This window comes from Juglans regia, chromosome 5 (assembly GCF_001411555.2).
Source record: "Juglans regia cultivar Chandler chromosome 5, Walnut 2.0, whole genome shotgun sequence".
Lineage (NCBI taxonomy): Eukaryota > Viridiplantae > Streptophyta > Magnoliopsida > Fagales > Juglandaceae > Juglans > Juglans regia.
Genome location: NC_049905.1, coordinates 8,279,856 through 8,291,438, shown reverse-complemented (window position 1 = coordinate 8,291,438; position 11,583 = coordinate 8,279,856). Strand labels below are relative to the sequence as shown.

The window sequence follows — 11,583 nt, the reverse complement described above, 5'->3', positions numbered from 1 at the left end:
ATAGAATATGATAGAAGTTATGTAGCAAAACTCTTTCCTAAATATCAGTCGCCTTTTTGTCTTTCTTTTGTACATCTCGTTTTTTGTGCACCAAGTCATCACACCGCCCTTACCGCTGCATGCTTTTTTCTCAACTACGAGTCAAGAAACTATGAGATATTAGATTAGATTTTCCGATTTGCTTTTTTTATAATCTTAAGCTGCCTTATAATGTTTGATGGGTTTCCCTCTATACCTTCAATTTTATTAACACGAGTTGTCTATTAAATATATATATATATATACATATAGCCGTAAAAAGAAATATTTTAGAAAGAGACTATCTGAGAGAACTTCTGGCTAGATATTCACTATTCATTTGCTATAGATAAATTTAACATTAATTATTAATAATACTCGCAAATGCGGATTTCATTTGAATAAAAATCAATTTTAAAAGTTAAATAATAAAACAGTCAATATGATTTGGTTTTTAAATGAATTACTCCCAAACTCGTAAAATGAACTGTTTCATGTCATAATTATGATATTCTCAACTTTTTCATTCTTCATTGCAAATAGATAGATATAAGTAATGTTAGAGATAATAATTAGTCTCAAATGTATTATTTTTACGCAGTTAGTTTATCTTTAGATTTTTTATTTGTTGAAATCATTTTTTATTTTTATTGTTTATCTATTTTGACCTGTGGACATACCGGTAGGTAGCCTCATTGATACGTGGCACATTCTTATTGACGATGATGTAACTAATTAATTATCATCCATGTGAATAAATTGATCGTTAATTGATCTATTAAATTTGTGATAGAAAAAAATCGAAATAATTTAAATTATTTAAATTCGAAAGAGAGAAATCTGGCTAAAAACAAAACGCATGGAACTCTTTTAATATCAAACTCTTTTATACCAAAATATTAAGGTATAAATTATTTTAAATTCAACCAACAGACTCTTACATTTTCAAACTTAAGAAAAAAAAAACACGCAGACAAACACACAAAGCTGAAATTATTCGACATAGATCGACTCGAAACAGACGCTTCAAACTTCAAAGGTTGGAGGATATATATGTTCCTCATCAACCGGAGATCTCAATGGGTTTGACCTCAGGCTTCTTCTCCTCCTCTTTAGGAACAGTCACAGTAAGCACCCCATTCTCCATACTAGCCTTGACCTGATCCAGCTTCGCATTTTCCGGCAGCCTGAACCGGCGAAGGAACTTGCCGCTGCTCCTCTCGATACGGTGCCACTTATCGTTCTTCTCCTCTTGCTCTTTGCTCCTCTCTCCGCTAATCTGCAGAATTCTTCCCTCTTCAACCTCGACTTTCACTTCCTCCTTCTTGAGGCCCGGGAGGTCCGCATGGAAGACATGGGCCTCTGGGGTTTCCTTCCAGTCGATTCTTAAGTTGGCCAACGCAGCGGTTTCGCGTGCTGAGGGAGGGACATTGGCAACGGCGGAGGAGAGGAGTCCATCGAAGGGATCCCACAAGTCCAGAGAAAATGGATCAAACACGTTGGTTCGACGACCACCAAAGAGGCTGGGAACGAGCGACATGTCTGGAAAATTTGGAGCGAACGAAATCTTGACAAGGGAAAACCAGATACAGATAGAGCTTTTGAGCTGTGATGAATTTCGAGTTGAAATCAAGCTTGGTGAGCACCCTATATATAGGCCCCGGAAGAGGGTGCTGTTTTCTCCATAATAGGGAAAAAAACAGAGAGAGAAAACGAAAATAAAAAGAATGAAACTTCTAGTGCCCTCCTAGAACAAGAAATAGTTGAATGCCATCCCTTTCTACAATCTTCTATAAACGTCGTCCACAGAGACCCACAAAATCCAAAAAAGTATTTGGAATTGCTAAAAATATATATAAGATATAAGTTGTTTTTGTATGATGAGATGAGAAACTTGAATAATAATAAAATTATTTAAATTATGATGTTTTAAGGAATTTTTGAAAATGAGAGGAAAAAAATTAAAAAAAAATTAAAAAAAATTAAAAATTAAAAATATAGTTGGAATATAATTTTTTAATATAATTTTTATTTTGAAATTTTAAAAATTGAATTATTTTTTATATTTTGTTTGAAATTTAAAAAAGTTATAATGATTAGGTAATAATTAGATAAAAAAATGTTAAGAAATTAAAAATTAAAAAGTATTTGTATTTAAAATTTTGAATAGTATTTGGATGTTGAGATGGACAACAGTCATGAGAGACTTTTCCAAAATACCCGTTTATGAGACTGTACAAAAACATAATATCATTTAATGATAACAACTCACTCCAAAAATTTCATTTATACCTAATTTACATCCATTATTACGGTGTGCATCATGGTCTCCCCTTGGAAATATTTGCATACTCTGACTCCCTACGTCATACCACGGGTGACTTCGTAACGAGCGATACTCATATCTAGCACCCGCCTGCAGAGGGGTCACGGGGTCGTGCCAAGAACATTATTGTCTTGGCCAAGCCAACTGTCACCAAGAGAGACCAAAAGCTTCAGGAATATTCTTGTGACTGGCAAATCTATTATTTTTATAATTGTTGTAACCACCTTTGATTCCATTTTCTTCTGTATATTCTCATTGCCCTTACTTGTAACAATGAGCCTATATAAAGGGACGAATGACACTGAATACACACAATGGAAAATATTCATAGAACATTATGTCTTTTATTTTCTCTCTGTTTTAACTTGCAAATCGAGAAATCAAGGTTAGGAAGTCATGAGTACTACTGCTAAACGAACTAAAAACTATGACAATCGAGAAATTAATGCTCGACTGTTCTAACGCAACGTTACATGAGGGACTTGAAACTCTTAGATTGTAAGATGGTGTCATCTCATCTTAATATCTAAATATCACAAATACAAATATTTTTTAATTTTTAATTTTCAACTTTTTCATCTAATGATTACAATTTTTTAAACTTCCAAACAATACACAAAAAAGATTCAACTTTTTCAAATCTCAAAACAAAAATAATAATAATAAGTTATATTCGAATAATATTTTAATTTTATAATGTCTTTATTCAATTTTTTTTCTCATTTCCCAAAGTTCTATAAAATATCTAGACTCAAACCATTTCATGAAATGAGGCCTAAACCATCATGGTTGTATTAGGGTTGCACAGAGACCCGGTTCGATCAAAATTGGGCCCGACCCGACCCGCAGGTTACACGGTTTCAGCTCAACTTGGCCCGACTCGTAAATGTCAGATCGGGTCGAACCCGTTCGTCTTGCTTTTTATCATCTTTCTCCCATTCACCTTCATTTGCAGACCCACGCCCCTTTCTTGCTCCTCTGCAACTTAGCCTCTCCCACATCGTCCGTTCCTCCTCTTTCTCTTCCTCTCCTTTGCAGCTCAGCCTTTCCCGTCCCAAACCCACCCTCCCTCTGCAGGTACACCTTGAGGGGCTCCACATAGTCCTTGAAGCCGAGGGTGGTCAAGGCCCACCGCAGATCTTCGCTTCTACCTTTGGAAGCCTCACCGGTGATGAAGCTTATAATGAATTTCATTTTCTTTGTGATGTATTTCATTTTCTTTGAGATCTATTTCAAGATCTATTTAATTTTCTTTGAAATCATCGACGACCTTCACCTCGGGAGGAAGCAAAGGCTTTGGGTGGAACCTCGTACCGGTCTTTGAGACCTTAAAGGATATATGTAAAACAATAGCTTGCTTGATTTATTCTCAGAGAAAAATGTAAAACTTTGTTGATTTCTTGGTGGGTCTGATTAGGAGTGGGGAATCCGTTAAAGATCGACGTAAGATCGATGGGTTTTTGCGAGTAGCTTGTTCAAAATCTGCCGAAGATCGACGCAAGATCGAATCCGTCAGTGATCGGTTTCAACCGACCTGAGAATTATCGAACTTGTTAGATGATCTGGACCCGATGAACCTGACTATTGTCAGGTGAATCCAATCGGGTCATGCGGGTTGATCGGCCCATCGGGCTTCTTGCACAGGCCAAGTTGTAATGATTTACATATAAACTACAATTCACTACTATTAATCACAAAATATTTTATTATTATTTATATATAAACTATTTCACTATTATTCACAAACTTCTTATCTTATCTTAAGATCCAAATGAGGTCTAAACCATGCATCGCGGTTGTAATGACATATACTAAAAGGGAAAAACCTACTTGCAATTGAGCCGGTAAGAAGAACATATTTCTCACATTGCTGGTATGAAAAATAAATTAATTTATAAGAAAAGTTAAAATCAAATCTTTTTAAAATTGAAGTATTTAAATAAACCATTGGGGATCGGCACAAGTGTTTTTGGTCTTGGTGTTATGCTTTCTCAAACTCAAAGGTTCAAACCTCCTTGAGTTTAAACATTCTCTAGAAACTATCGAGCTGAGTTATTTTTGTTTTGAATTATCCAACACCCAATACCAATAATAAAAAAAAAAGCATCCGCAAAATAATTAAGCTCCTGATCTTAGAAGTCAAGTAAGTTAGTGGTTGTAATCTACTGATCCATAGAACCAAAGCCCACCCAGAACTTAGAACAAAGAGATTAACCGAGCAACCTGGTTTCCTTGCAAACCCAAATAAATGGGTTGGGAAATGGATCAAAGCCTGCAAAAGGAAACGAAGAAATGAATGCAGAAACAAGAAAGAAACACAATATATAGACATATGAGAGTTTTGAAGAAATCGCTGTGTTTATTATAGAATATTCAGAGAATTTTTTATTCGATGCTTCTATATATTGAATGAATATTTGTCTATTGTTATCTAAAGAGAACAACAGAGAAAGATAAATAAGTAGGAATTTTACATTTTGTAAACATATCCATTGGTGCATGATGTTTTTTATTCGATGCATCTATATATTGAATGAGAAAAATTTAATTATAAGTGATTTTGCGTACTAATAATTCATTTAATATGATTGGTTGGAAAGTAGATTTTATTGAAATCAGTGTTAATTTGAATTTAGAATATGAATGCAACAACATTAGTATACATATTGGTACGCAAACTTACTTGTACATAACAAAATTACGCGCACCCATTCAATATGATTGGTCAGAAAGTAGATTTTATTAAAAACAGTACTAATTTGAATTTAAAATATGAAGACAACATCATTAATATGCAGGTTGATATGCAAACTTGTTTATACATAGCAAAGCTCTGTTGAATTTATATTTGTCTGTTGTTATCTAAAGAGAACAACAGAGAAAGATAAATAAGTAGGAATTTTACTTTTTGTAAGCATATCCATTGTGCATGATATTTATCCGTTATAAATCTACCGTCCAAATATATATATATATATATATATACATATATAATATAATTTTTCAAAATAAACGCACAAGTTAGATTCCTGTCTTTGCTCTTGTTTGGTTTTTTAGATGATTTTATTTTTAAAAACATAAAATAGAAAATGTGAGACATGTAATCAAAGTTGTGTTTTATAAGGCCACTTGATCAGGGAGTTTAGTCAATATTTTGTTGAAAATCTGACACTTCTAAGACATAATAAATTCAAATTCTGCAGTTGAAGAATCCATAATTTTCTCAAACTCAACATTGTTAATTTCAAAGAGCAGGAAATTTTAGGAGACGCCAAACATGTCACTGTCCGGTTAGTAAATTGACTCAATTGTACTGGATGGTTATAATCTCCAATAGTACAAGATTCAGTGGTTTTTACTTGTTTTTATTTGAATGGGATTAGAACAGTTAAAGACTCGTATTCATTACATATCATTACTTTGGTTTAAAAGTCTCACGGGTAGGGTCTTATATATAAAGAGTAAAATATGTGAATAAAGAATGAAAAATAAAGATCCTATATCATTTTGAGAAATATTACTATAGTCACAAAAGGATTACACAAAATGAATTTCACAAACTGATATAACATAATGTGATTTATCAGATTATAAAATTATTTTTATTATAAATTAAATATAAAAAATCAGATGAAAACACGTCAAACTGTTTTTGATCGGTAGCATGGATCTCTAACGTCAACGATACAGCTTTAAGAACTCGTAAAGAATCAAATGCCAAGCAATATCACAACCATTAATCTAAACGGACAGTAGTCAAACATATATAACAATAGATCAAAAGGCAATTAAATCGCATCTGCAGGGTGTTACACTTCATAATCATCTGATTAACAAGGCCCCTTGATCTAGTACAATATATGGAAATTCATTACCATAACCATATCTTTAGGAGAAAAGAAAAGTGACCAATAAGTAGTACCAGATCCTCATAGCCCGGTGTCCATATATATATATATTAGTGGAAGAGTTCCAACTTGTGAAGTATCTAAACCCAACTAATTATTAATCTATTCTACACCAGAATCTTGATTGTGCATATTTAATTAGATTGATTATTTGTTTTTTTTTTTTCGAATTTACATCTATGGTTTGTATTTTGTGGTTATTAAGTTTTGTCAGTAACATTAGCAATTTAGCAATCATGCTATCGTATTTGAATCTAGCTTGTGTTCGATTATAATAGCATATGTTGCTTGTTCATTTGATTTCTATTATATTTTTCTCCATTCTTTTAAAACGTATGGACGATAGTTTTAACACACAGTGGTGGTGGTTCTTGTTCTGCTCATATATCGTTGGATTTGGAGGAAAAAATTGCTCCTTTAATGCCTTCATCCATAGAGACCGAAAATCCAACACCATCCCTCCCTTTCAATATCCATAATCACATCCAGAAAGGCTATCAATTAGTTTATGGTATGAGATCATTTTACAAAGGTTGATGCTATTGAATCAATTGACCTTAAAGCCTAATGTAACTATTATTCAGCCAATTTGGATGTCATTATAAGAATGACACTTCATCATTGATAGACCATGTAAGCTTTCACTTCCAAAACTGCAAGAATAACAAAAACCCACACCACTAATCACAAGAAAACACCAACTCAGAGAATGAGACTGAACAAGATTCCATTCATAAATCTTCTAGAGAATTTTCGAGAAATTCTCAACCTTAAAAAACAAAACTTCTAAGATTCCGCCTTCTTCATTCCCTCCTTCTGCTTGTAAAGCCGCCGGATACTACAATCCCTCCCAAAGTACAATGTTTTGTACTAAACACACTTAACCAAAAGAAAACGTAATACAGTCTTATTACAAGCTAAAAGGGCCCTGAGCTTCCATAACAACTCCCAAGAACTATCTTTAATTGGTTCCCCAACCCCTTTAATCAATACTTTAGTTGAGGCATGATTTTCCACTTTCCTCATTCTTCTCTCAAGTGTGAGCTCATGTTCAGGCTACACATTTCCATCATTGTCCACTTGAGGTAGAGTAGGTAGAGGAGAAATTTGATCTCCAAGCTTCTTTTTCAAGAAAGATACATGAAAAACAGGATTTATTCTAGCTGAGGAAGGTAGGTCTAATCTGTAGGCCACCTTACCAATCCTCTTAAGAACCTGAAAAGGGCCATAATATCTAGGAGTCAGCTTCATATTTCACCTCATTGCCACATACGTTTATCTATAGGGCTGCAGTGTAAGGAAAACCCAATCACCCACTTCAAAAACCCATTCAGTTATTTTCCTATTAGCGTATATTTTCATTCTATTTTGGGCCTTTTGCAAATTCTCTCTTAAAAGAGATAACACATCATCACGTGATCTCACTTGCTAATCTATTGCAGCATTAATAGTAGTGCCTAGGACATATGTCAACAACTTAGGAGGAAGAATTCCATAACGTGCTTGAAATGGAGACATACCAATAGATGAATGCATAGTGGTGTTGTAACACCACTATGCCATTGGTAACCAAGCACTCCAATTTTTTGGTTTGGTGTCAATATATGATCTCAGATAGCCTTCTACACATTTATTCAAGGCTTCAGCTTGGCCATCAGATTGAGGATGATAGTCTGAGCTGAAGGCCAAATTAATTCCTTGCATCTTAAACAATTATCTCTAAAACAGGCCGGTAAAGACCACATCACGATCAGATACTATGGATTTAGGCAAACCATAGAGCTTAAAAACTTTAGCAAAAAACACCTCAATTACTGTGCTAGCTGCGTATGGATGTGCCATTGGAAAAAAGTGACCAAATTTGGACAATCTGTCTACCACAGTCAAAATTACATACATACCATTAGAGGTTGGGAGGCCTTCAATAAAATCCATAGCAATGCCAAGCAAGGAGTCTGAGGAATAGGCAAACGTTGGAGTAGTCCTGTTGGAAGCACTATTTCATGCTTATTCATTTCATAGATTTGGCACTCCCTAACTAATCTCCTGATATCCTTCCTCATATCATGCCAGTAAAAATCAAGCCTGGCCCTCTGCAGAGTTTTGTGGTACCCAACATGACCTACCTCTGGGTTATGGTGGATATACTGCAAAACTTTCTATTGGAATAGGGATGAGGGTACTATAACCAGCTTACCCTTTCTTAACAAAAGACCCTATTGCAAGGAATACTCATTAGAAGTTTGATCCCCTTGTTGCAATGCATAGACAATACTGCTGAGATCATTATAAAGAGCATAACTCTCCTTAAGCTCATACAACCAAACAAGTGTAGGAAAAGATATGCGAGCTAGTGTAGCTAGCTCATATACCATTTTCCTTGAAAGAGCATCTCCTGCCTTATTGTCCCTACCCTTCTTATACTCAATTCTGAAGCCATACCCCATGAGTTTGGAAATCCATTTTTGCTGAGCCTCAGTTGCTACCTTTTTCTCTGATAAGTGCTTCAACTCTTGCTGGTCAGTTTTGATCTTGAAAGCTTGACCTAGCAAGTATGGTCTCCATCTTCCCATTTCACATACCAAGGCCAAAAATTCTCTCTCATACGTGGATAGTAATAATGCTTTACCTTTTTAAACCTTGCTAAAGAAGGCTATTGGTTGGCCTTCTTGCATCAAGACAACACCCAATCCAACTCTTGATGCATCACATTCTATAGTAAATTCTTTTGAAAAATCTGGCAGCCTTAACATAGGAGGCTGAGATACAGCAACCTTCAATTTTTTTAAAAGCTTCTTTAGCTTCCATTGACCACAAAAGGGTATTTTTCTTCAATAACTCAATCAGTGGTGAAGCTATAGTACTGTAGTTCGTAATAAACTTTCGATAATAGCTAGTAAGGCCCAAAAAAAACCCTCAATACCTTAAGTGTCTTTTGAACTGTCCAGTCAAGCATTGAAGAGATCTTGGTTGGATCAACCTTTACTCCCGCTCCAGAAATGATGTGGCCTAAGTAATCAACTTAGTTACATCAAATTTGCACTTGAATCTCTTTGCAAACAAAGTATGTTGCTGTAAAATAGTCAAAACGACTTTTAAATGATTAAAATACTGAGAAAAATCTTGGCTATAAACCAAGATGTCATAAAAGAATACCAACATGAACCTTCTGAGGAAAGGCTTAAAAACATGATTTATTGAGCCTTGAAATGTGGCAGGTGCATTGGTAAGCCCAAATGACATTACCAAGAACTCATAGTGGCCCTCATGTGTTCAAAATGCAGCTTTAAAAATATCCACTTCCCTCACCCATATCTGATGATAACCTGACCTGAGGTTAAGTTTAGAAAAAATCTTGGCACCATAAAGCTCATCAAGGAGCTCATCAATGACAGGTATAGGGAACTTGTCCTTTATGGTTTCTTTATTAAGGGCTCAGTAGTCAATGCACATTCTCTAACTACTATCAGCTTTCTTCACCAACAACACAGGTGAAGAAAATGGGATTTGGCTAGGTTTTATAACCACATTACTAAGTTGGTTCTAAACTATCTTCTCAATCTCAAACTTTTGATAGTGGGGATAAGGATAAGGCCTCACTAAAACTAGTTGAGCACCATTCTTCAACACAATGTGATGGTCAAATGCTCTAGGTGGTGGTAAACCTACTGGTTCCTCAAAGGCAGACTTAAACTGGCCAAGCAACTCTTCCACTTCATTCTGTAATGGATCACTGACCCCACTTGTTTCTACAACAATCATTTGCAACAACCAACCTGTAACGCCCCGTCCCCGAGGGTCCGGAGAGTTAACTCATATAACCTGATAATCAACTCTAACAAGGCTAGAGTACTTCTAAATTCAAGAATATATATTTCTCAAACCTCAAATCAAACGTAAAATACTTCAATTAAATAAACCATATAAACTCATCTATCCAATTTTCAATCCAGCAACTCAAATAAAATCAACTTTTCTTCATGTCTCAAATAACAAACTAGAAATAATGAAACATTAACATAAGTCTCCATAAACCGTCTAAATCCATTGAAGCAAACTTAAGAAATATAAATAACTTCCAACATCAACACTAATACCACGAGATACCCAACAATCATTCACTGCTAATCTTCTCCATAAACTCTAATACTGATCCTCAGCTGAACCATCAATGTCATCTGAAATATTATGGAGATAAGGGGGTGAGTTATCAACAACTCAGTAAGCAAAGAGCATATACTAGCATGTAAACATGAGCATTTATAACATTGGATAACAGAACAAAACATTTACTTTCAGAATGCAGAAACAAAACTTTGTACAAAAACATTAGAGCGAAATTTCTAGAAAAATAAACTTATTCCAAAAAGAAAATTCGTTGACATTTCCAAACCGAAACATTATAATTAAATCATCTCTTAGCATCACATCGGGACAATACCATGTTTAACCCCTGTGGTAGGGTTATAAACCCCCATTATACCCGTGGCTGGGCCATATTTCATGTTTAACCCCCGTGGTAGGGTTATAAACCACCATTATACCCGTGGCTGGGATATATTCCATGTTTCACCCCCGTGGTAGGGTTATAAACCACCATTATACCTGTGGCTGGGCCATATTCCATGTTTCACCCCAGTGGTAGGGTTATAAACCACCATTATACCCGTGGTTGGGCCTTAACAGCGACAGAACAGATTTCATCGAAAATCCGATTACAATCATATATAGAATCAGAACTTCATGTCAAGGTTTTCAGATGACACATCATATCAAAACAAAACACTGAAAAACTTCATATCATTTCACATGTTCGAGATAAACATAAACAAAATATTATCATTTGTTCATAACAAAACTTTTAGAATTCCTTATTCGCTCTTTTACATAGTTCAGAAACAAAGTACACAAAACTAGCTCATATCTACACCAGTCATGACAGAAAACACTTTCTCTTAGATTGAATTTATGCATATGCAGAATAAACATCTGAGGTTGTTTTCAGATCATTTCTTTTAAAAAACAAACACATTTATTTTCAAAGTCAACCTCATTTTATTTCTTTTATACAAAACTAGTATATGAACCCCGCTTACCTGGGCAATTTAGCTTTTCAGAAATTTCTTCAAAAATGTCGAGTCGACTATAAATCGTCACCTATAAAAATAATCACACAATTTCCGTAAGTTTTCAACCAATCACGGATTTCCATATTTAAGCCTAAGTTTCTAAAATAATCTATCTTAATTTCTCAAAACTTAAAAATCCTCATAATCCTAAAGTATATCACCACTTCCTAAAAAAATCACCAATATCCACCATGACTAACGT

General features: G+C 34.7%; 1 protein-coding gene across 1 annotated transcript; it reads right to left on the bottom strand.

Moving 5' to 3' along the window:
* Nucleotides 1-880: 880 nt before the first annotated feature.
* LOC109017540 (17.4 kDa class I heat shock protein-like) lies at nt 881-1,772 on the bottom strand. The gene has a single exon (XM_018999780.2). It carries the CDS (start codon nt 1,556-1,558, stop codon nt 1,082-1,084), a length of 477 nt encoding a protein of 158 aa, XP_018855325.1. The 5' UTR covers nt 1,559-1,772; the 3' UTR covers nt 881-1,081.
* Between the last annotated feature and the right edge of the window lie 9,811 nt (nt 1,773-11,583).

Coding starts and splice junctions, on each gene's coding strand:
- LOC109017540 (XM_018999780.2), bottom strand. CDS start 1,558: ATGTCGCTCGTTCCCAGCCTCTTTGGTGGTCGTCGAACCAACGTGTTT.